Genomic DNA, 25,727 nt, shown 5'->3' with positions numbered 1-25,727 from the left:
CAGCTACAGTCAGCACTTTCTCTGATGGTACCACATGGCTTTTTTTTTTTTTTTTTTTTTGGACAGGCAGAATTAGACAGTGAGAGAGAAAGAGAGAGAAAGGTCTTCCTTCTGTTGATTCACCCCCCAAATGGCCGCCACAGCCAGCACGCTGCAGCTGGTGCGCCGTGCTGATCCGAAGCCAGGAGCCAGGTGCTTCCTCCTGGTCTCCCACACAGGTGCAGGGCCCAAGCACTTGGACCATCCTCCACTGCCTTCCTGGGCCACAGCAGAGAGCTGGACTGGAAGAGGAGCAACCGGGACAGAATCCGGCACCCAACCAGGACTAGAACCCGGGGTACCAGTGCTGCAGGTGGAGGATTAGCCAAGTGAGCCGTGGCGCCGGCCACCACACTGCATTTTAAAAAGTAAAAATCTTATAAACTTTGGAATATGGTTCACCGACTCACCTATTTTTTATCACTTCCAAGATCATGGTTGAAACACGGGCTCTATGAGGGACAAGATTTTGAAGAAATTTTGAGCCTTGGAGTAGCTGAAGATCCTTAAAGCTTTTCACAATGGCAGTTTTTAAAAGATCAAACACCTAATATAATGAAAATACACAAAAATGAAGCAAAAAGTATAGCTCATGCTATCAATCTTAACTTTTATTTCCCCTAAGAGCTTCCATTTACTTGAATCTCTACAACTACTGAACAATCCTATTAATTTGAAGGTGGCAGGGCAGGACAGTTCTGTGGAGCAGTTTAAGATTAAGAGGCATACACCACTTAGTAAACTAATGAAAGCCTATTGTGAATGACAGGGTTTGTCAATGAGGCAGATCAGATTCCGACCTGATGGGCAGCCAATCAATGAACACATCTGCACAGTTGGAAATGAAGGACGAAGGTACGACTGATGTGTTCCAGCAGCAGCTGGGCAGTGTCTACTGAAAAGGGAACCCGCGTTACTCCAGAACTCTGTCCTCACAGACCAAGAACAGATGCTCAACCAGAAGACTGCAACTGGGTTCCATCACTTCCTGACTGCTGCAGCCTAGTGTTCTCTGTTCTTTCATTCCCCCTTCCCCATTCCTTTAATGGACAAAAAGTAACTGGTGTATGGGCACAAGCATATTGCATTTTCTTTCTCTCCTTTTTTTAACTAAATGGTCAATGGTATGCTTTGATTGACATCAAATGGAGAGGGAATGGGGAAAAATACGGTACTGTGAAAATATCCCTTTTATCCATTAATGGCATGCTTATTCAGCTTTTATCTTTATATTTCAATAAGTTATTTTGAGCTCACTGCTTTAACCAAAAAAAAAAAAAAACACACACACATAAAAATCCTTGCATAGCTAGTTTGATTGGGGACTTTTTTTTTTGGACAGGCAGAGTTAGACAGTGAGAGAGAGAAAGATGGAGAGAAAGGTCTTCCTTTTTTGTTGGTTTACCCCCCAAAGGCCACCACGGTTGGCGCGCTGCAGCTGGCGTGCTGCGCCAATCTGAAGCCAGGAGCCAGGTGCTTCCTCCTGGTCTCCCACGCAGGTGCAGGGCCCAGGGACTTGGGCCATCCTCCACTGCCTTCCCGGGCCACAGCAGAGAGCTGCACTGGAAGAGGAGCACCCGAACCGGGACTAGAACCCAGGGTGCCAGTGCCGCAGGCGGAGGATTAGCCTAGTGAGCCGTGGCGCTGGCCTGATGCAGACTTTTAATGTTTTTCATTTATCATTGTAAAACCAAGGACAATTTTATAACTTTCTATACACAGTGGTTATATGTTGGGCAATCTATCTTTTAGTAGGGGTAAATTACTCTTAAAAAAACTGAATCCTAGATATTTTTCCTTTCAAGTCAAGCATTGTTGTTTTAATAAATTTCGTGTATAAAAAAGAGTTGAAGACAGCCCTTCCTGAAGTGAGAAAAACGGCTAAAAATCATATATTACCTACAACCTGGGAACACATGAGAAAAAGAGATAAAGGATTTTATATTTTCCTTCCTATTCTTGTTCATTTCAGCTGCATAAGGGAAATTTCTTGGAAAGCTACATAAAATAATACTGTTGGTGAGTATATAGCTGAACTTCCGTTTTTGCTATATAGGCTGTGTTTCCACTGTTATCCACACTTTACCACCTGCTTCCCACACGGGAAGTAAAGTCCCATAGCACCCTCCAGGAAACATTGGGGGTCTATATGTCTTGCAGCTTTGCTGCTGGCAGGAGAGGGGTGGAATTAAGTAAGGATTCTGGGAACTTACCCAAAGGAAATGGCATCAGCATATGAGACAGTTATTTATACCTCCATGTTTACTACAGCTCAATTCACAATAGCTAAACTATGGATTCAACCCAAATGTCCATTAAATGACAACCGGATAAAGAAAATATGGTATATATACACTATGGAATACTACTCAGCCATAAAAAAGAATGGAATCCTGTCTTTCACCACAAAATGGATGCAACTAGAAGCCCATTATGCTTAGTGAAATAAGCCAGTCCCCAGAGGACAAATATGTTTTCTCTAATATGTGGTAGTTAACACTGAATACAAAAAGATGTATAAAGATGAAATGGACACCTAGTGATTTAACTTTGTTTTTTGTCCTTGTTTATACTCCTTTTGAACTGTGGTCTTTCTACCTTTCACTTGTTGAATGTTATGGTTAGTGGAATATTAAGCCTGTGATTATGGAGTGGATTAAAATCATATTCTTGCAAAAATTGAGGGAAAAAAAAGGAAGGAAGGAAGGAATGAGGGGGATTGAGGAAGGTAGAAGGGGAAGGAGGGAAGTGTGGTTATCTCAGAATTGCTCCCATGAAGTACATGAAATCTGTTCTCTTTATGTTAATAAAAATTAAAAAAAGGATAACAAAAATAGATTCTTGAAAGCTTACTAACTAAAAATGAACCAAAATGTCATTTAAAAATACCTGTTCCTCAAATCTTTGTATTCTTGTTACAGAGAGAAGAAGAGCAATGCTGAAGGGACATAAGTTATTGGAATCTCCTTGCTGTCCAGCCTAGAATAAACCAAAATGAAGTCATTACTTACTTTTAAAAGTATAACAAAGCCTACTTAAAAACAGGCCCTTGAATGGATCAGAAACTTAAATGTAACTGCTAAAATTATAATACTTTTAGAGGAAAACATACAGAAAATCTTCAGGACCTCAGATTAGGCAAAGATATTTTTAGACATAATACCAAAAACATTCTCTCATATATAAAATAATTTATAAATTGGATCTCACCAAAATTCAAAACTTTCTTGCTTCAAGAACTACGGCTGAGAAAATAGAAAGTTAACTCATAGACTGTGAAAAAAAGATTTGCTAATTATATACCCGATAAAGAACTGTAACCAGAATAGACAAAGTTCTTATGATTCAACAATAAGAACAATGCAATCAAACCCAGGCAAAACTTTAAACAAACATTTCACCAAAACGAAAAGATGATTATATCAGTCACTAAGGAAATATAAAATTAAATCTCATTGAGATACTATTTCACACCAATGAGAATGGATATAATAAAAATGACAGACAATAACAAATGTTAGCCAGAAAATAGAGAAACAGTGATCTTACAGTGATGGTGGGAATGTAAAATGATATAACTACTTTGGAAAACAGTTTCTTTAAAATTTAACATTTATCACACAAACTAGCAATTCCACTCCTAAATATGTACTCATGAGAAAAAAAACATATCTACAGAGACCGGCACATGAATGCTCATAACATTATTCATAACAGCCAGGAAGTAGAAAAAAAGGTCCTTCAACTAAGTGAAGTTAAAACTGATACACACATACAATGAAATACAATTCAGTAAGAAATAAAATACTGATATATGGGGGCTGGCACTGTGGAGCAGCAGGTAAAGTCGCCACATGCAGTGTCCGCATCCCATATGGGCACTGGTTTGAGACCTGGCTGCTCTACTTTTGATACAGTTCTCTGCTATGGCCTGGGAAAGTAGTGGAGGATGGCCCAAGTCCTTGGACCTCTGCACCCACGTGGGAGACACAGAAGAGGATCCTGGCTTCTGGCTTGGGATCAGCACAGCTCCAGCTATTGTGGTCACCTGGGGAATGAGCCAGCAGATGGAAGAACTCTCACTTTCTCTCTCTGCCTCTCTGTAACTCTGCCTTTCAAATAATAAATAAATACATCTTAAAAAAAAATACTCATACATGATATAACATGAACCTTGAAAAAACATAAAAATTTTCTCTTTTTTTTTGACAGGCAGAGTGGACAGTGAGAGAGAGACAGAGAGAAAGGTCTTCCTTTTTCCATTGGTTCACCCCACAATGTCCGCTACAGCCAGTGCACTGCGGCTGGCGCACCGCGCTGATCCAAAGCCAGGAGCCAGCTGCTTCTCCTGGTCTCCCATGTGGGTGCAGGGCCCAAGGATTTGGGCCATCCTCCACTGCCTTCCCGGGCCATAGCAGAGAGCTGGACTGGAAGAGGAGCAACCGGGAAAAATTTTCAAAAAGCCATACACAAAAGATCATATAGTACATGACTCCAGATCATACATATGATTAAATTTACACAAGTGTCTACAAAAGGCAAATTTATAGAGAAAGAAAGTAGACTAATTGTTGCCTTGGGCTGAGAGTGGGTCTAGACATTAAATAGGGTGATAAAAAACACCCTAAAACTTGATGATGGTAATGGTTGCAAAATTATTTTTTATGAAGGGCTGGCACCATGGTGTAATAGGCTAAGCTTCTGCCTGCGGTGCCAGCATCCTATATAGGTGCCGGTTCAAGTCTCGGCTGCTCCACTTCCAATCCAGCTCTCTGCCATGGCCTGGAAAAGCAGGAGGATAGTCCAAGTCCTTGGGCCCCTGTACCCGCATGGGAGACCTGGAGGAAGCTCCTGGCTTCAGACAGGCTCAGTTCTAGCTGTTGTAGCCATTTTGGGAGAGAACCAGCAGATGGAAGATCTTTCTTTCTGTCTCTCCTTCTCTCTACCTGTAACTCTATACTCTATCTCACAGATAAATAAATAAATCTTTAAAAATAAAGTTTTATGAAAACTCATTGAATTGTATACTTAAAATGGGTGAATTTTACTATGTAAATAATTCATCAATAAAGTTTTAAAAATAGTTTTTTTAAGACCTAGAAAAAATGACATTAAAATAACAAAAAAGGGAATATAAAATTAAAAATAATGAAACTGAAAACAAACAAAAATAAAAACTGTAAAGTAAATCAAAATAAACAAAAAACTGGTTCTTTGAAAAAACCAATAAATAATTACAAGGAATGTAACAGAGGATAAAGAAGCTTTGAAGCTTAGTCATCCTTTCCTGCCAATGGATCCAGGACTCCTTGGAGAAACGGCTGACACCAGCATAGGGCAAGGAAATACGAGGTGAGCCATGAGTATCCTATGCCACGAAAGTGCTCAAAAACTAAAGAGGCTATAGCCAAAGGACACACAAATCATCTGAAAGGATACAATTCACCAAATTTGGGCACCTTTGACCTCAAAATAAGTAATAACTATAGTAAAAAATGAATTACTAATAATTGAATTTAAAAAGGTTCATGGGTGTATAATGATACTCAAAACAATAGAAAGAGAGAGGTTCTTTTTAAAGAAGAATGTCAGCTATTAAAGTAGAAGGAATGACACAATTAAAATTCTCTAATTTAATTCTACCATTTTGCAGCTCCCAGTATAATGACTGATTTATGCTAAGAATCATCAATAAATGGGAAAAAATCACTACGTAAAATGTTGGAGAAAAGGATTTTCACATGATCTCAAATTATGATTCCACAAGATTACTAATTACGCTAATTAATTTCTTTACAAATGAAAGAAGATTCATTTTTTTTTTTTTTTAAAGATTTGTTTATTTGAAAGGCAGAGTTACAGAGAGGAAGAGACAGAGCGAGAGGTCTTCCATCTGCTGGTTCACTCCCCAAATGGCCGCAACAGCCGGAGCTGTGCTGATCTGAAGCCAGGAGCCAGGAGCTTCTTCCAGGTCTCCCACACAGGTGTAGGGGCCCAAGAACTTGGACCATCTTCTACTGCTTTCATAGGCTACAGCACAGAGGTGCATCAGAAGAGCATAGCTGGGGGACCAGAGCGGTGGCATAGTGGGTAAAGCAGCTGCCCACAGTGCCAGCATCCCATATGGGCGCCAGTTCATGTACCGGCTGCTCCACTTCCGATCCAGCTCTCTGCTAGACAGAGAGAGAGACAGAGAGACAGAGAGAAAGGTCTTCCTTTGGTTGGTTTACTCCCCAAATGGCCACTATGGCCGGTGCTGCACCAATCTGAAGCCAGGAACCAGGTGCTTCTTCCTGGTTTTCCATGTGGGTGCAGGGGCCCAAGCACTTGGGCTATCCTCCACTGCTTTCCCAGGCCACAGCAGAGAGCTGGACTGGAAGAGGAGCAACCGGGACTAGAACCCAGTGCCCATAGGGGATGCTGGCGCTGCAGGTGGAGGATTAACCAAGTGAGCCACGGCGCCAGCCCTCACAAATAAATCTTAAAAAAAAAAAAAAAAAAAAAAAAGAAGAGCAGCTGGGACTCGAACCGGCACCCATGGGATACTGGCACTGCAGGCAGTGGCTTTACTTGCTACGCCACAGCGCCAGCTCCAAAACATTCATTGTTTCAACTAAATGAGTTATAATCATCAGTGATAGGACAGCTTGACACTAAGTGCCTCCAGATACAATACTTAGACCATCAGTTTACCACTGCTTGTGTACAGCCCATGAGCTAAGACTGAGTTTTACATTTTTAAAAGGTTAGGAAGATGAAAAAAAATCAAAGGAAAAATATTTCATGACATATGAAAATTAAGTGATATTCAAGTTTCAGTGTCCATAATTAGTTTTAAATGAACACAGTCACATTCACTTATTTATGTATTGTCTATGGCTGCCCTCTTACTACAATGGTAAAGACTGTGAAAATGCCTCATATCGTATGTGAGAGAAGAGTGAGATTTAATAATGAATGATTTAGCATCAGAAAACTCCATGATATACTACTAAAAACAAGCAATATCCTAGTTCATAAATGGACAAGCACAAGCAGAGAATATAAGATATTGAGACAAAGTTAAAATTAGATTTTGAGTCTTCTGCTGAGAACCCTCAGCTGTTGCTTTTTTTTGTTTTGTTTTGTTTTGTTTTGTTGTTGTTTTTTTTGTTTTTGTTTTTTTGACAGGCAGAGTGGACAGTGAGAGAGAGAGACAGAGAGAGAAAGGTCTTCCTTCGCCGTTGGTTCACCCTCCAATGGCCGCCGCTGCAGCCGGCGCACCGCGCTGATCCGATGGCAGGAGCCAGAATCCAGGTGCTTTTCCTGGTCTCCCATGGGGTGCAGGGCCCAAGCACTTGGGCCATCCTCCACTGCACTCCCTGGCCATAGCAGAGAGCTGGCCTGGAAGAGGGGCAACCGGGACAGAATCCGGCGCCCCGACCAGGACTAGAACCCGGTGTGCCGGCGCCGCAAGGTGGAGGATTAGCCTATTGAGCCACGGCGCCGGCGCTTTTTTTTTTTCTTTTTATGCCGCTATCTTCATTGGACATTAGTATATTTAATGGAAGGTCTTCAAATGAAACTTCCTGATTTGTTTAGGGGTGTTTCTACTTTCAAAGCAAAAAAGAGAGAGAGAGAGAGATCCTCTAGACACAGGGTTATTATACAATACTTCTGTTTCCTGTCTTAACTGACTTAAAAGAGGCTTAAGTTCAAACATTCTTGTTTTTATAGAGTTCTGGGATCACCTTAAGAGACAGCACTACCTTTAAGTGTTTCAAGAGTTCTCTGCCCAGTTCACAGTCCAATTTAATGGCAAACACAATGTGTAGAATAATGGTGCCTTCTACATGACGAAGTTCACTTGATGGCACAGTAACAAGATCCAGCAGCCTAAAAGATTCAATAGAAAAGCAGCTGCTCTAATTAATAAGCAAACACACTCAAGTTGAACTCACCTGCTGTCAAGAGAAAAGTAGAAATCCTATTGTCCCATACTCTGAAAGAATAAGTCATTATTTCCACTTCATGTCATATTCTATTCCCAGTCTATTCCAATTCAAGAAGGCTTCCATCCTCTCCCTATCCCCTCCCAATGCTCTTTCACTAATCCTGAAAGGGTCACAAATGACCTTCATGTCTGTCAAACCCAATAAAGTCCCATCTTAATTAACGTCTCAGCGGACTTGACAAAGCAGCATTGAGTCATTTGACACTTTTTTCCTGAAACAATTTCTTCTCTTAGCTTCCATGCCACTGTCGCTAGCCTCTTGTCAATTTCTTGCTGGCTCATTCTTCCCCATTATTTAAGATTTAAATGGAATTCTAGCTCAATCTTGGGTCTCTTTCTCTCCCCACTTTCCCCAGATAATCCCACCCAGTCCCTTCCAAACTGTCTCTCTCCCTACAAATCCAGACACGTGCTCAGCACATCCTGATAGGATGCTAATATATACCTAAAACAAAACGTGGTCCAAAACCTGCTTCTATCAGTTCTTCCTAACTCGGTACGTAAGACCACCTTCTAATCAATTATCTAAGCCAAATAACTAGAAGTTATGATACGACAGAAGCAATGGACTGCACTAGAGTTAATAGCATGAATTCTGCAAGCTAACTACCTGGATTAAAATCTCAGCTCCACTACTTTCTGGCTGGATAACTTTGGGAAATTTCTTAATTTCTCTCTTGGTTTCCACATCCATAAAATAGAAGCCAAATAAAATAGAGTTGTAAGGTTTCAAGTGCTCTACAAATGTTTGCTTTAAAAAAAAAAAATCCTGGGGATGCAGTGCCGGCATCACATATGTGCGCTGGTTCGAGTCCAGGCTGCTCCACTTCCGATCCAGCTCTTTGTTTTGGCCTGGAAAGCAGTGGAAGATGGCCCAAGTCCTTGGGCCCTTGCACCCATGTGGGAGACCCAGAAAAATCTCCTGGCTTCGGATCGGCCCAGCTCTGACCACTGCACCCATTTGAAGAGTGAACCAAACAATGGAAGACCTCTCTCTCTTTCTCTCTGCCTCCCTCTCTGTGTAACTCTGCTTTTCAAATAAATAAATAAATAAATAAATAAAACTTTTCTCAGAGATGACATACAGACTCTTGCATTGATTATTCTATCCAAGAATGTTCTCTCTGATCGACAAACAGAATCACTCAGCAGTTAAAACAGCATCCTCTCAGGTTTTCCCTGACCCTATCTAAAGTAGCTATGCTATCACCGTCACATCATCCCTTTGAATGATCTGCAAAGCACTTTCCACTCTAATATTTTCTTCTCACTTAAAACTTAAGCTTCACAAGACAGGGACCTTATCTGACTGGTTCATTACTGAAGCCTCAAGGCCAAATAGATCCTTGCACAAGAATGTACACTAACGTTTTATACCTGAAACTCAGAGGAGCATAACTGCTATTTTCCAAGAGACAGACACGAAAGAGCTGAACGGTCTATACTTTTTCCTTAATTTCATTACTGAAAAGCAAGGAGAGGATTAGGAAGTTTTGTGCTGAAGTGAGGACAGGGAACGAAAGAGAAGACAACAAAGTAATTAAAATATGAATTAGTAAAAAGTCTGTATTTCTACAGTATTGTTACTTACTTATCACCACTATGTTCTTCATTGTGCTGCTTATCCAGTTCATTGAAGAAAGCTATGATTCCTTCTAAAACATTCTTTCTGCTTCCCTGAAAAGATGTGAAATAGATAAGGTATCCCAATTAAATGACAAGATAAGCATCTCAGGGACAGAGTTAAACAAACAAGCTAAAAGCTATAGAATCATGCTAAGAATACACAGAACACCTTTGTCACTCCCCGTCTTCGCGGGGGAACGACACAGGACCCTGCGCTGTTCTTTCGTCTGCTCGGCCCTCCCCGGGTTTGCTGCTGGTTCTTCCCGGGTTGGCTACTATCCCTTCCACCTCCGTGGAAGGGCGGTTCCCCCTGGCCACTTTCCCCACTTCCGCAGGGGAGCGGCACACCGCCGGCCGGCTCTCTCGGGGGCTGCACAGGTGTTCCTTCAGCTAGATGTTCCTCTTAGATGTTCCTGGTGAATGCCGTCTCTCTCCTCCTTTATAGTCCTCCTCTGCCAATCCCAACTCGGCTGCCCACACGCCGAGTACGCTGCTCTCCAATCAGGAGCAAGTCCTACAGTTTATTGGTTGAACTGGAGGCAGCTGTGTAAAAGCTGTTTTCTTCTCTCCCAGCGCCATATTGTGGGAGAGCAGATGCATAGAATAAGTCTTAATTCCAGTAACTCAGTCTAGTCCGAATTGCTCCCCACAACCTTCATGATAAAACACAGTTTGAAATATTCCTTATTTAACGGGCCTACAGTCCACAATTTCTAGAATCTTTATCCCTCATACTAACACAAAATGTCATAGTACAAGAGATAGTTCAGGTTTTCATTGACTGAGGGACATGACCTATTTATTAGACACAAATTACCATACATAAAATGAAAGCATCTATGCTCTGGTTGTAAACTATGTATATAAATAAACTGAATGGCCATACTGGGTCATACCACCAGAATTAAAACGAAATAATTTTTTATTTATACCTTTGAAGAGACAACCAGAAGCTGATAGACCAAAGGTGGTATTTCTTGAAGATTCAACTTAGAGAAAATCCTCAGCACTTTTTCCACCACAATTTCCACCTCTTCTGCTGTCAGAGGGACATCCCTGTGGATTAAAGATTATTTTAAAAGTTCTAGCCAAAGCCTAATGTCTTGTTTTTAGATACTCACTTCAGGGCTTTAAAATCGTTAAAATTCCATTAAAATTTTTTCAGAAATGAAATTTGGGGGCAAGGAATAAAGGAGATATTAGAATATTGTGGGCCAGTGCCGCAGCTCAATAGGCTAATCCTCCGCCTTGCGGCACTGGTACACCGAGTTCTAGTCCCGGTTGGGGCGCCAGATTCTGTCCTGGTTGCCTCTCTTCCAGTCCAGCTCTTTGCTATGGCCCGGGAGTGCAGTGGAGGATGGCCCAAGTGCTTGGGCCCTGCACCCACATGGGAGACCAGGAGAAGCACCTGGCTCCTGCCATCGGATCAGCGCGGTGTGCCAGCTGTGGCGGACCAGCCACAGCGGCCATTGGAGGGTGAACCAACGGTAAAGGAAGACCTTTCTCTCTGTCTCTTTCTCTCTCACTGTCCACTCTGTCAGTCAAAAATAAAATAAAATATTGTAACTGCTTTTTTGATTTTTCTCTTATGAAGAGCCTTTAAGGGCCCAACAACCTTGCCTAAGCAAAGTCATCTTGGGGAAAAAAAAAATCACAGTTCTATTTAAAATAATTAAAGCCAAAAAGAAAGCTGGGATAAGGAAGAAATTTCATAACTGAAAACAGAAGCACAAATACTCTTACTAAGGAGAGAGTGGTGATTGAGCTTATTCCGTTTCCATTTCTAGTAGGTAAGTTCATAAAGCAGAATATTAAGAGAAAAAGGAAATGATGATACTTACTTGAACATAGAGGTCAGTTGGATTATATATTGCTGATTCCACCTATTTAAAGAAAATGACAAAGAATATGAAGCTTATTTCATTTTAACTTATTTATACAACTTATCTAACTGTACAATTTGTGAAGGGGGAAAAAACAGGCCCATTTCAAGTATGATTTTCTAACACTTGGAAATAAGATTAAAGAAATGTCATTTAAAACAATAAAATAGTAGTTTTCAACCTATCAGCCCAGCAAAATCAAAGTCTGATGATATCTAATGCTAGTAAGATTGTGGGAAACATTCTTCACACATCATTTTAGGGAGTGTCCAACAGGTTTGCAATATTCATCAAGTCTAAAAATACATATAAGGTGTCAGTGCTATGGCGCAGTAGGTTAATCTGCCTGTGGTGCCGGCATCCCATATGGGTGCCAGTTCTAGTCCCAGCTGCTCCTCTTCTGATCCAGCTCTTTGCTATGGCCTGGGAAAGCAGTAGAAGATTGCCCAGGTACCTGTGTGGGAGGCCTGGAAGAAGCTCCTGGCTCTTGGCTTCTGATCAGTGCAGCTCCAGCTGTTGTGGCCATTTGGGGAGATAACCAAAGGATGGAAGACCTTTCTCTCTGTCTCTCCCTCTCACTGCCTGTAACTCTATCTCTCAAATAAATAAATACATAAATTCTTTAAAAAAGATACACATAAACACAGACCCACTCAGTTTACTATTTAAAACATACACATACATACTTTAAAACTGTTTGGATATATAAAGATGTTCATTTACAATTTTTTTTTCTTTAAAGATTTATTTATTTATTTGAAAGTCAGAGTTACACAGAGACAGAGAGATAGAAAGAGAGAGATATCTTCCATCCACTGGTTCACTCCCCAATTGGCCGCAATAGCCGGAGCTATGCCGATCCGAAGCCAGGAGCCAGGAGCTTCTTCTGGGTCTCCCACAAGGGTGCAGGGGCCAAGGGCTTGGGCCACCTTCCACTGCTTTCCCAGGCCACGGCAGAGAGCTGGATCAGAAGTGGAGCAGCTGGGAATCGAACCGGCTCCCATATGGGATGCTGGCACCGCAAGCAGCGGCTTTACCCGCTATGCCACAGCACCAGCCCCAAGCAATTCTTTTTATAACAGTAAAAAATTGGGCCGGCGCCGCGGCTCACTAGGCTAATCCTCCGCCTAGCGGCGCCGGCACACCGGGTTCTAGTCCCGGTTGGGGCGCCGGATTCTGTCCCGGTTGCCCCTCTTCCAGGCCAGCCCTCTGCTGTGGCCAGGGAGTGCAGTGGAGGATGGCCCAGGTGCTTGGGCCCTGCACCCCATGGGAGACCAGGAAAAGCACCTGGCTCCTGGCTCCTGCCATCGGATCAGCGCGGTGCGCCGGCCGCAGCGCGCCGGCCGCGGCGGCCATTGGAGGGTGAACCAACGGCAAAGGAAGACCTTTCTCTCTGTCTCTCTCTCTCACTGTCCACTCTGCCTGTCAAAAAATAAAAAAAAAAAAAAAAAAAAAAAAAAAAAAAAAAGTAAAAAATTGGAAACAGCCCAATAATCCAACAACTGGAGATTAGCCAAATAATATAAACTACTATAGAACCATTAAAAAGAACAATATAGAGTTATATAAGCTGATACGGATAGATGTGTTAAATGAAAAATGCTAGGCATAATACAAGTGATAAACTCTCGTGTAATTAATCTTGGGTATTTCCATCTTGATCTTCGCAACACACCCAAGAGTAATTATGTAACTTAGTATTATATTTATTTGGCTGACTATATAGTAGTAATTTTTCATCTTTGGTATGTCTTCATATACTTTTTTGACAGGTAGAGTTATAGACAGTGAGAGAGAGACAGAGAGAAAAGTCTTCCTTCTGTTGGTTCACTGCCCAAATGGCCGCTACAGCCGGTGCTGCGCCGATCCGAAGCCAGGAGCCAGGTGCCTCCTCTTGGTCTCTCATGCGGGTGCAGGGGCCCAAGCACTTGGGCCATCCTCCACTGCTTTCCCGGGCCACAGAGAGCTGGACTGGAAGAGGAGCAACCAGGACTGGAACTCGGCGTCCAGATGGGATGCCGGCACCACAGGCGGAGGATTAACCAAGTGAGCCACAGCGCCGGCCCCTTCATATACTTATTTTTAATGGGCATGAATTTCATGGAATGGCTCTACCTTACCTTACATACCATAATTTACATGTATCTATTATTACATACTTATATTGGTTACAAATCTCTGTGTTGAACATATTCATGTTTGAGTTCTTATATGTTAGTCTTTCTTTTTTTTTTTTTTTTTTTTTTTTTTTTTTTTTTTTTTTTTTTTGACAGGCAGAGTGGACAGTGAGAGAGAGAGACAGAGAGAGAAAGGTCTTCCTTTGCCGTTGGTTCACCCTCCAATGGCCGCCGCTGCAGCCGGCGCACCGCGCTGATCCTGGCAGGAGCCAGGAGCCAGGTGCTTTTCCTGGTCTCCCATGGGGTGCAGGGCCCAAGCACCTGGGCCATCCTCCACTGCACTCCCTGGCCATAGCAGAGAGCTGGCCTGGAAGAGGGGCAACCGGGACAGAATCCGGCGCCCCAACCGGGACTAGAACCCGGTGTGCCGGCGCCGCAAGGTGGAGGATTAGCCTATTGAGCCACGGCGCCGGCATGTTAGTCTTTCTTTAAGATAGATTCCCAGAAAGACAAAACTGGTTAAAGGATACAAACATTCTCTTTGTATATCCTATTCCCTCAAAACAAATAACAGATATAGCAGCAGGATGACTTTTCCAGCCTTAAAGGACTTTGGGACTCCAAATAATACTTAAGCGAACTAAACTGCTATGTTAGATGGACAGTAATAGAAACTGTATGTATAGTTCTAGAGCAAAGAATACAGTATAGAAGCCCTCAAAAATTCATCACATTAAATAGTTTACAGTATTATAAACAAAAAAAAAGGGACTGAGAACTTCAGAGATAAATTCCTGGAGAGACGGTTGGTTCTTTTGGCCACTTGTGGTCCTGAAAGACTCACCTGCTAGAACAGAGGGTGTTAATCAACTGCTTCTTACATTCTTCCCCATTCAGCTCACCTAGAAATGAAAAATACATTCAGAAATGTTTGATTAAGTGAATAAAGAAAAAAATCACTTAAATTGGAAGAAAATTACCTTTTCCATAAGCCAGATTTTCCTTTTTTGTAGCCAAGGCAGTGAGAATGATGGGTAATAACTCCAAAGATTTTCCAGTCACTAAGGTGCCCTCTTTGACAGCACCAACAAACTCATTGGCCAATTCAACCAATACTGATCCTGGAAAATGGTGAGCCTAAAAGTTCATGGGATAAAGAAAATCTTCAGCAGAAATTCAATGTTTGATACCTCTTTCTAAGAAATAAACATTTACTGAAATAGCTGAATTGATATTGAGACCTAGCAAGAGAATCATGAAATCATCTTGCTCTGGTATATATTTACAATTGTCACAGACTTCAAAATACTACATTAGTTCTCTAATGTTTTCAAATATGCCGAGTATTCAAAGAGATTTATAAGGGTTTTCCAAAAATTTTGTGGAAAATGGAATTAAAAGATTAAAAATTTATTTTCATACCAAAAAGAATTCTGAAATTTAGGGTGGGCACCGTGGTACAGTGAGTTAACCCCACTGCTTGGGACAACCAGATCCCATATTGGAGTTGTTGGTTTGCATGCTGGCACACCACTTCCAATCCATCTCCCTGATAATGTACCTGGGAGTTAGCAGATAGATGGCTCAAGAACTTGACTTCCTGCAACTCACATGAGTGGCCTGCCTTGGCTGTTGCTCAATCATTCTCACCCCTTCCTCCCCATCTCTCTCACTCTGCCTTTCAAATAAACAAATAAATCTTAAAAAAAAAAAAAAAAAAAACACACACACACACACACACATAAAAACTGATGGGTTGGCGTTATGGTACAGAGGGTTAAGCTGCAGCTTGTGATGCTAGCATCCCATTGAGTGCTGGTTCAAGTACTGGCTGTTCCACTTCTTATCCAGCTTTCTGATTATGCTCCTGGGAAAGCAGCTGAACTGAAACCCATGTAGGAGACCGAGATGGAGTTCTAGACTCCTGGATTTGGTCTGGCTCAGCCTAAGCTGTTGCAGCCATTTGAGAAGGGAACCAGAGAATGGAAGATTTCTCACTTTCTTTCTATCTCTCCCTAACTTTGCCTTTCAAATCAATCAATCAATCAATCAATCTTAAAAGTACCTCACAAATCTATGCATTTTTTGGCATAATATGTATTTCCCATGAACTTTTTGAAGATCTCTTCTATGTCCATAGTGTAAAATATAATGTACACATTTAAGGGCTTTATGATCTATTCATTCATTTTTTAGTTTTTTTTTTTTTTTTTTAAACAAAAACTCTTATTTATAAATAGGAACTATGGGGCCAGCACGGTGGCACAGTAGGTTAAGTCTCTGCCTGCGGTGCTGGAATCCTATATGGGTGCTGGTTCAGTCCCGGCTGCCCCTCTTCCAATCCAGCTCTCTGCTATGGCCTGGGAAACCAGTGGAAGATGGCCCAAGTCCTTGGGCCCCTGCCCCGGTGTGGGAGACCTGGAAGAAGCACCTGGCTCCTGGCTTCGGATTAGCGCAGTGCCGGCCATTTCAGCCATTTGGGGAGTGAACCAATAGACGGAAGACCTTTCTCTCAGTCTCTCCCTCTCACTGTCTGTAACTCTACCTCTCAAATAAATAAATAAAAATTTTAAAAATAAATAAAATAAATAGGAACTAAGCAAAGTTTGGCACTTAAGGTTTCCTTTCCTCAACAAATTACAAATGGCCCAAAATCTATCCCAAAACAAAGTTTTTATCTTCCATCTTACCTCCAGCATTAGTAATCCTACGATCTCAGATGCTACTTCTTTTGGTAAATCTCCTGATTCCAGCAACTGAATACAGCAGGAGTATACCTTATGTCTCCTAAGGGTGCCAGCTTCCTCAGAGCAGGGAGAACCTTATTGTTTTAAATAGGCAGTAAAAAACAAATAAAGAAAAGGGAAGAAAACTCTTACACGATTGTAGAGAAGATTAGGAAAACCAAACAAGCTTATGGCTTAACATAGAAAAAAAAGCACACTACTGATTACTAAGGTATTTAGAGCACCAATACTTTAGAGGCCTTAAGAGTACCTAATTTAGCCAAAGTAAAGGGACTGAATATCAGTAAGAAGAGCAATTTTTTGGCCTTTTAACATAACATGCCTTCATCCCACTTCCTAGCTCTAGCCCAGTAGTACAGCATAGTGACAGCCAGCGGAGTGCCTGAAGTCCAATTCCAGGTAACAGTCACTATCTGAGCTGTCTGGCTGTTTACTAGAAACTCCCAGGGCCAGCACTGAAGCACAGCAGGCTAAGCTGCTATCTGTGATGCTGGCATCCCGTATGGGGGCCAGCTGGAGTCCTGGCTGCTCCACTTCTGATCTTGCTTCCTACTAATGCTGCTAGAAAGCAGCAGAAGAGGGCCTGAGTGCTTGGGCTCCTGCTACCCATGTGGGAGACCTGGAATAAGCTCCTGGCTTATGAACAATGTTCATAAATTCATAAATGGAAAAATGTGTTAAATCTGTATTATGGAATATTACTCACCAGTAAAAAGAAATGAAGTACTCATTCATGCTACAACATAGATGAACTTTGGTAACATTGTTAAGTGAAAGGAGTCAGCATGAAGGACCACATATAGAATGACCCCCCTTACAGAAAATTGCACATGGGGCCGGCGCTGTGGCGTAGTGGGTAAAGCTGCTGCCTGCATACAAGCATCCCATATGGGCAACATTTCGAGTCCAAGCTGCTCCACTTCTGATCTAGCTCTCTGCTATGCCCTGGGAAAGCAGCAGAAGATGGCCCAAGTCCTTGGGCCCCTGCATCTATGTGGGAGACCCAGAAGTTCCTGGCTCCTGGCTTTGGATCAGCACAGCTTCGGCCGTTGTGGCCACCTGGGGAGTAAACCAGTGAATGGAAGACCACTCTCTCTCTCTCTCTCTGCCTCTCTAATAAATAAATAAATCTTTTTTCTTTTAATTTTTATTTATTTTTTGACAGGCAGAGTGGACAGTGAGAGAGAGAGAGAGACAGAGAGAAAGGTCTTCCTTTTGCCGTTGGTTCATCCTCCAATGGCCGCTGCGGCTGGTGCGCTGCGGCCAGCGCATCGCGCTTATCTGAAGCCAGGAGCCAGGTGCTTTTCCTGGTCTCCCATGGGGTGCAGGGTCCAAGCACTTGGGCCATCCTCCACTGCACTCCCGGGCCATAGCACAGAGCTGGCCTGGAAGAGGGGCAACCGGGACAGAATCTGGCACCCCGACCGGGACTAGAACCCAGTGTGCCAGCACCGCAGGCGGAGGATTAGCCTATTGAGCTGCGGCACCGGCCTAAATAAATAAATCTTTAAAAAAAAAGAAAGAAAGAAAATTGCACAGAAAAGGCAAATCTACAGACACACAAAGTAGATTAGTGGTTTCTAGGATGGACTGGTGATCTGAAAAGGTGACAGATAACAGGGGGAGCTTCTTGTAGGGTGATGAAAATGCTTTTAAATTAATTGTGATGATGAATGCACAACTCTGACTATATGAGCATTGAAAAGCCACTGAATCACATTTTCTAAGTAGGTAAACTACTGTGATATGTCAATTATTGCAACTTAAAAAAACAACCAAGAGTCCTTTAAAAGGGTGAATTTTTTCAGTATATAAATTGTACCATCATTAAAAAAATGTCATCATTAGGGGCTGGTGCCGGGGCTCACTTGGTTAATCCTCCGCCTGCGGCACCGGCATCCCATATGGGTGCTGGGTTCTAGTCCCGGTTGCTCCTCTTCTAGTCCAGCTCTCTGCTGTGGCCCAGGAGGGCAGTGGAGGATGGCCCAGGTGCTTGGGCCCCTGTACCCTCATGGGAGACCAGGAGGAAGTACCTGGCTCCTGGCTTCAGATCGGCGCCGTGCGCCGGCCATGGCAGCCATTTGGGGAGGGTGAACCAACGGAAGGAAAATCTTTCTCTCTGTCTCTCTATCTATATCTCTACTTGTCAAATAAATTAAAAAAAAAAAAAAGTCATCATTGGCCGGTGCCGCGGCTCACTAGGCTAATCCTCCGCCTAGCGGCGCCAGCACACCGGGTTCTAGTCCCGGTCGGGGCGCCGGATTCTGTCCCGGTTGCCCCTCTTCCAGGCCAGCCCTCTGCTGTGGCCAGGGAGTGCAGTGGAGGATGGCCCAGGTGCTTGGGCCCTGCACCCCATGGGAGACCAGGAAAAGCACCTGGCTCCTGGCTCCTGCCATCGGATCAGCGCGGTGCGCCGGCCTCAGCGCGCCGGCCGCGGCGGCCATTGGAGGGTGAACCAACGGCAAAGGAAGACCTTTCCCTCTGTCTCTCTCTCTCACTGTCCACTCTGTCAAAAAATAAATAAATAAATAAATTTAAAAAAAAAAGTCATCATTAGTTAACTATTAGTCATAGCTAATTTAACAGAACTCGATAGAAGGTAGTATGCACAAATACTTGATAATTTTCTTACTTTTTTTTTTTTTTAAGGCAGAGACACAAAGAGGCAGAAAGAGAGAGACAAAAAAGCAAAAGAGAAAGAGATATTTTCCATCCATCCACTGGTTCACTCCCCAGATGGCCTCAATGGCCAGGGCTGAGCCAGGAGCTTCTTCCGAGTCTCATACATGGGTGCAGGGGCCAAGTACTTTGGGCCATCCTCCACTGCTTTCCCAGGCCATTTACAGAGAGCTGGAATGGAAGTGGAGCAGCCAGGACTTGAACTGGTGCTTTACCCCACTGTGCCACAGTGCAAGCTGCCAATTTTTTACTTTTACATCTATGTTTTAAAAATAAGGTTAGTCACAAAAGAGGGAGCCCTGATAATTTGTCCCAGGTTTGTCTGTCCAAGAAGGAAACCACTCTTATTCTTTCTAACTTGTAGTAGATATAGGCAGCAGCTCCTAATTTTCCATTACCTTTTCTTTGATATTTCTACAAAATATTTAGCAAGTTTCCACAAAGGTTGCCTCAACCCATTTTGAGAGTTTTTTCATGAACGGTTAGATGTGTTTTCGTATCCTTGCAGTAGAGACTCAGGCACTTTTAATTTTTGCCTTGCAGGATTTTCTCCTCCCACAATTTATAAGACCACAGTGAGTCACAATCTGCAAAAATGTAGAACTAGCTCTTGTTCAACACAGTGAAACAACAGGAATTAAGATTCTCTGTATAAGGCACCCAAGATATTCCATTTCATTAAATCTCAGCTCCCTAGCCCCTTGTTAAGTACAAATTAAATACTCAACATTGCTGTTCTCTGTCTCACAAGTTTAGAAGCACAAGTAAACCAAAGCAGATTTTATGAAACATGCATCCTTACAAGGCCCCCAAATCAGTAATACAATCTCAGGTGGCCATTTCACCTCCCTGTAGACAAATTATTTAGATCCACTAGACAGAAAATTGATGCTTTGTTTGATTCTGCAGAATCCCCAAAACACAGAAAATGTTCCAATGGGGGCTTCAAACAGTAAGAAAGTAAGAAAACTAGCAATATGTGCCAAAAATAAACAAATCTACCAATGAATCCAGAGAGAAAGAAGTGACAGTAATTATTATTACCTTTAAAGATGGCTCTCAGAAGTGCTCCAACAGCTCTTCCTTTCACTGCTTGATTCTTGAGATGATTAGTCAACTGCATCAAAGAAAGAAAAAACCACAAGTCTCTAGCAACAGCTCCTCTATCCCAATGACCTAAATACCCAATAAGAACAAACACTCATATGTCGTGGTCAGATCATTCAGAGACTCAAAGTATCACAAACATTATTAATTTTTATTTAGATAGAACAGGGAAAATTTTAACATAATGCTATGCTGTCAAGACTGAAATCTATTCATCCATTCATTCTTTTATTTTTAAAGATTTATTTATTTATTTATTTGAGAGGTAGAGTTAGAGAGAGAGAGACAGAGAGACAGAGAGACAGAGACAGATAGAAAGATCTTCCACCTCCTGGTTCACTCCAAAAAGGCTGCAACAGCCAGACTGGGCTGATCCAAAGCCAAGAGCCAGGAGCTTCTTCTGGGTCTCTCACGTGGGTACAGGGGCCCAAGCACTTGGGGCCATCTTCTACTGCTTTCCTAGGCCATAGCAGAGAGCTGGATTGGAAGAGGAGCATTTGGGACTTGAACTGGCATCCATATGGGATGCTGGCACTGCAGGCAGTTGGATTTACCCGCTATGCCACAATGCCAGCTCCTCATCCATTCATCCTATGAACATTTACTGAGTACTTAATCAGCATCAGGTACTGTGTGCTATGTTTTCAAGACATAAATTCATCAATAAATAGTTTCTGAACATGTTCTTTTTCCTAGGCAACTCAAGGATGAATAATGTGGACAAGGCAATTTGACTCAAAGTTTACAAAACAGCTGGAGGGCAAAGGGTGATAAGAAAAAAACCTGAAACAAAAATTTTGTAAACAATTAAGATGCTTAGATAGACAATAAATGGGAAAGGGAGGTAACTTTAGCTAAGGTTGTCAGAGAAAGCGTCTCTGAGAGAGGCAACATTTAAGCAGAAATGGGGAATGAGAAAAGCTGGTTATGCAAATAGTAGTAAAGACAAGGCTATTCCAGAGGTTATCATCGTACACAAAGGCCCTGAGTGAAAAAAGAGCTTGATGTGTTTGCAAACCAGAAATAATACAGACCAATACAGCCAGACAGTAAGAGAATTTGAAGAGATGGGCAAGGACCAGATTGTGAAGGAGCTTGTGGGCCTGGGTAGAAAGTTTAAACTTTGTCTAAGTGCAATATAAATTACTAAAGGGAAGAGAAAGGAGTGATCATTTTTATTTATTTCAAAGGCAGACCAGCAGAGAGAGGAAGACACACTGAGATCATTCCAGTGGCTTGGCCAGGCTATAGTCAGGTCCAGGAACTCCATCTAGGTCTCTCACATGGGTTGCAAGGTCTCAGTACTTGAGCCATCATCTGATGCCTCCCAGGCACTCCAGCAGGAGCTAGATCAGAAATAGAGGTAGAGCCACCACTGTGGTGCAGTGGGTTAAGCCACCTGTGATGCTGGCCTTCCATACAAGCCCTGGTTTGGGTCCCAGCTGCTCCACTTCCAGTGCAGCTCCCTGCTAATGCACCTGAGAAATCAGCAGAGGATGGCCCAGGGCTTGGGCTCCTGCCACCCATGTAGGAGAACTGGAGGGAGTTCCAGGTTCCTGGTTTCAGTGTGGCCCAGCCCAGAACACTGTGGACTTTTAGAGAGTGAACCAGTGAATGGAAGATTTTTTTTCTCTCCCTCTGCAACCCTGCCTTTCAAATAAATAAATAAATCTTGTAAACACAAAAATCAAACCAAAACCAAAAACAGTCGAGGCAGAGGCAGAACTTGATCCCAGGCACTCTGATATGGAAGTGGGTGTCCCAAGTAGTGGTTTAACCTGTCTGTGTCACAATGCCCATCCATCAGATTTTTTGCTTTTGTGGGTTTGTTTGTAATTTGAAAGGTAGAGAGACAGACAGACATCTCCCATCCATTGGTTTATTCCTCAAATGTATGCAACAGTCAGTGCTGTGCCAGATCAAAGCCAGGAACTAGGAACTCAGTCGTGTGGGTATCAGAGACCCAACTTCTTGAAACAACATCTGCTATTTCCCAAGGTGTGCAGTGGTAGGAAGCTGAAGTCAGAAGTGGATTTGGGAGTCAAACCCAGGTGCCATGATATGGATGTGGGCATCCCAAATTGTGTCTTGATCACTGCCTCAAATGCCCACTCCCTCATATGTGGTTTAAAAAAAAAAAATGATCCTTGCTCCTTGTATTACAGAATGGGTTGTGGGCGCTTCCTAAGTGAAATAGGGATGTTATGACTGAACTGTATCCTATCAAAAATTTCATGATGAGGGTCTAACCCCCAGAACCTCAGCATGTGACCTTATATGGAAATTGTGTGGTTACAGATGTAATTACTTAAGCTGACATCATTAGGGTAGCCACTGTGACTAACACCCCTATAAAAAGGGGAAACCTAGACACAAGGATGCCCTGCATACATGCCATGTGAAGACAAATACAAAGATAAGATGCTACATGCTGAAGACCACCAAAGGTTGCCAGCAAACCACTAGAGGCTGGGTGAGAGGCAGAGAGTAGATATGCACAGCTCTCAGAAGGAACCAATGATGCCAACACCTTGTTCTTGAAGTCAAGTCTTCACAACTATGAAAATTGTTATTTGAACCACTGAGTTTGTAGTACTCTGGAAACTGCAATATTTTCATATAGGAAATCAAGAAGAGCAGACAGATTCAAGATATATTTGAGAGCTAGAAACAGAAAATTCTGATTTGAAAGTGAAGAAGGTATAGTACACTTGATCTTAGCCAAAAGGCCAAGAAGCGATGTGAAGGTATAATAATGACAGCACAGATAATCAAGGAGGACTCCTCTAAGTTTCTGACGTAAGCAACTAACATGGGAGGATAGCATGGTAGAAATCTGAGAAGAAGCAAACATCTAAATCACTCACTTGTGATTGCTGACTCCACTCAGTGTTACTGATTCAGGTCTGCTATAGCTCAGAACCCCTACTCTGAGATCAAACTGGGAATGAAAGGATACACCTAAATAAGCCAAAGTGGAGTTCAGCCAAGAGAGCTCAATGGAAACAGATGAGACTATCCAGGAAGAAAATGTAAAGAGAAGAGAAACACCAACAGTCAGCAAGCAAAGACATCCAAGAAGAGAGGTCAGTAACATAAAAGGTAATTTAGAGAAAGGAGTGTCACAGAAGCCAAGACTAACAAAACAATGAATTTGATTTCCATAATTACATGAGCTTGGTCTTTCTAACTGGAATGCACCTCTCACTTTTTTTTTTTTAAATACAATATTTATTTATTTATTTGAAAGGCAGAGTTACAGAAAAGCAGACACACACACACACAGAGAGAGAGAGAAAGAGAGAGAGAGAATGAAAGTGAGAGAGTCTTCCATCCATTGGTTCACTCCCCCAAATGGCCACAATGGCCACAGCAGGGCTAATCTGAAGCCATGGGCCAGGAGTTCTTCTGGGTCTCCCACTTGGGTACAGGGGCCCAAGCGCTTGGGCCACCTTCCATTGCTTTCCTAGGCCATAGCAGAGAACTGGATCAGAAGTGGAGCATCCAGGACTTGAACTGGCACCCATATGGGATGCTGGCATTGTAGGCGGTGGCCTTACTGGCTACACCATAACAGCAGCCCCATCTCTTCCTTCCTAAGTTAGAGTACTTTCTAAAAGTTTGTGAAAAAAATGAAATTAAAAGTACGAGTTTATTTTAGTGCAAAATACTCTTGTATTTCACATATTATGAAAAATTTATGGTACCAAAATAAAATCGTACTTTTAATTCCATTTTTACAAAAACTTTTAAAAGTATACTCATAAAAGAAAGTATCCAGGGGCCGGCGCTGTGGTGCAGTGGTTTAAAGCCCCAGCCTGCAACACCGACGTCCCATATGAGCACAGGTTCAAGTCCCGGCTGCTCCACTTTTTATCCAGCTCTCTGCTATAGCCTGGGAAAACAGAAGAAGGTGGCCCAAGTCCTTAGGCTCTTGTATACGCATGGGAGACTAGAAGAAGCTCCTAGCTCCTGGCTTTGGATCAGCTCTGGCTCTGACCACTGTGCTCATCTGGGGAGTGAACCAGCGACAGAAGACCTCTCTCTCTGGCTCTACCTCTCTCTGTAACTCTTTCAAATAAGTAAAATCGTAAAAAAAAAAAAAAAAAAAAAAGAGAGAGAGAGAGAGAGAAAAGAAAAGAAATACATGGCACAAATAAGCGTGGACTCTCTTCTTAAAAAAGAATAAAGAAAGTATCCACAGCCGGCACTATGGCTGAGCCTCCACGTGCAATGTTGGCATCCCATAGGGGCGCTGGTTCCTGGCTGCTCCACTTCCGATCCAGCTCTCTACTAATGCACCTGGGAAAGCAGGGGAGGATGGCCCAAGTATCCAGGTCCTCGCACCCACGTGGGAGACCTGGAAGAAGCTGCTGCCTCCTGGCTTTGGCCTGGCCCAGTAAGGGCCGTTGCGGCTACTTGGGGATGACCCAGCGGACGGAAGGTCTGTCTCTGTCTCCCTCCTTCTCTCTGTATCTCTACCTTTCAAATGAATAAATAAATCTTTAAAAAAAAAAAAAAAACTATCTGATTGTTCTTTTTTTTTTTTTTTTTTTTTTACAGGCAGAGTGGACAGTGAGAGAGAGAGACAGAGAGAAAGGTCTTCCTTTGCCGTTGGTTCACCCTCCAATGGCTGCCACGGCCGGTGCGCTGCGGCCGGCGCACCGCGCTGATCCGATGGCAGGAGCCAGGAGCCAGGTGCTTCTCCTGGTCTCCCATGGGGTGCAGGGCCCAAGCACCTGGGCCATCCTCCACTGCACTCCCTGGCCACAGCAGAGGGCTGGCCTGGAAGAGGGGCAACCGGGACAGAATCCGGCGCCCCAACCGGGACTAGAACCCGGTGTGCCGGCGCCGCTAGGCGGAGGATTAGCCTAGTGAGCCACGGCGCCGGCCCTGATTGTTCTTGCCTTAACCCTACAACAAAGTGCTCAGCCTTTGATAGAATCTTTAGAGTAATAATTCTCTCAATCATGTGATTTCTGCCCTACAGCGGATACTAAACCATGTCTGGAGATATTTCTGGTTGTCAGTACTGGAAAGGTGCTCCAGAACCTAATAGGTAGACACCAAAAATGTTATTCAACATCCCACAATGCACAGGACAGCACACCATAACACAGAATTAGCCAGTCCAAAATGTGAACGATGCTATTTTGGACCTCTCTGACTTCCCACAAATGTTGAATTTCAGCAGAAGGTAGTGCGTCAGGAAGAGAAAAAAGAATCTGGATGCAGAACTGAAGCCGTGGGTGTGGCTATGCCATTTACTGGCTCTTTAACCTCAGGAAGTCATTTAACCTGTTATGTGTGCACACTTCTCTACATGGGTAGCAGCAATCCAACTACTTCAGCCTCACCTGTCTTCCAGAGTGTGCTTTAGCAGGAGGCTGGAATCAGGTGTGCAGCTGACAGGTGAACCCAGCCACTCTGATATGAACACAGCAAGTATGTTAACCATGCAGAACTGAGATGATGGGCAGAGGACCTTGCACAGAACCAAACGTGAAAGTGCTCTACAAATGCTCATTTTCTTCAG

At 43.0% G+C, this 25,727-nt stretch overlaps 1 protein-coding gene across 2 annotated transcripts in view; it reads right to left on the bottom strand.

Moving 5' to 3' along the window:
- Positions 1-25,727, bottom strand: part of FANCI (FA complementation group I) — a 105,104-nt gene that overhangs the window by 53,051 nt on the left and 26,326 nt on the right. For both annotated transcript variants that reach the window (XM_089310711.1, XM_070054524.2), the window contains 10 exons: positions 20,129-20,201; positions 16,349-16,479; positions 14,639-14,795; positions 14,503-14,560; positions 11,500-11,541; positions 10,591-10,714; positions 9,624-9,709; positions 7,788-7,914; positions 2,929-3,018; positions 450-586 (listed from right to left, as the gene is read on the bottom strand). In XM_089310711.1, coding sequence (XP_089166837.1) covers positions 450-586; positions 2,929-3,018; positions 7,788-7,914; positions 9,624-9,709; positions 10,591-10,714; positions 11,500-11,541; positions 14,503-14,560; positions 14,639-14,795; positions 16,349-16,479; positions 20,129-20,201 — 1,025 coding nt within the window. The remainder of the gene's footprint in view (positions 1-449; positions 587-2,928; positions 3,019-7,787; positions 7,915-9,623; positions 9,710-10,590; positions 10,715-11,499; positions 11,542-14,502; positions 14,561-14,638; positions 14,796-16,348; positions 16,480-20,128; positions 20,202-25,727) is intronic.

This window comes from Oryctolagus cuniculus, chromosome 12, assembly GCF_051225735.1.
Source record: "Oryctolagus cuniculus isolate XC-2025 breed Fujian yellow rabbit chromosome 12, ASM5122573v1, whole genome shotgun sequence".
NCBI classification, from domain to species: Eukaryota; Metazoa; Chordata; class Mammalia; order Lagomorpha; family Leporidae; genus Oryctolagus; species Oryctolagus cuniculus.
The sequence above is the reverse complement of the archived record's forward strand: the minus strand, read 5'-3'. Positions and strand labels throughout refer to the sequence as shown.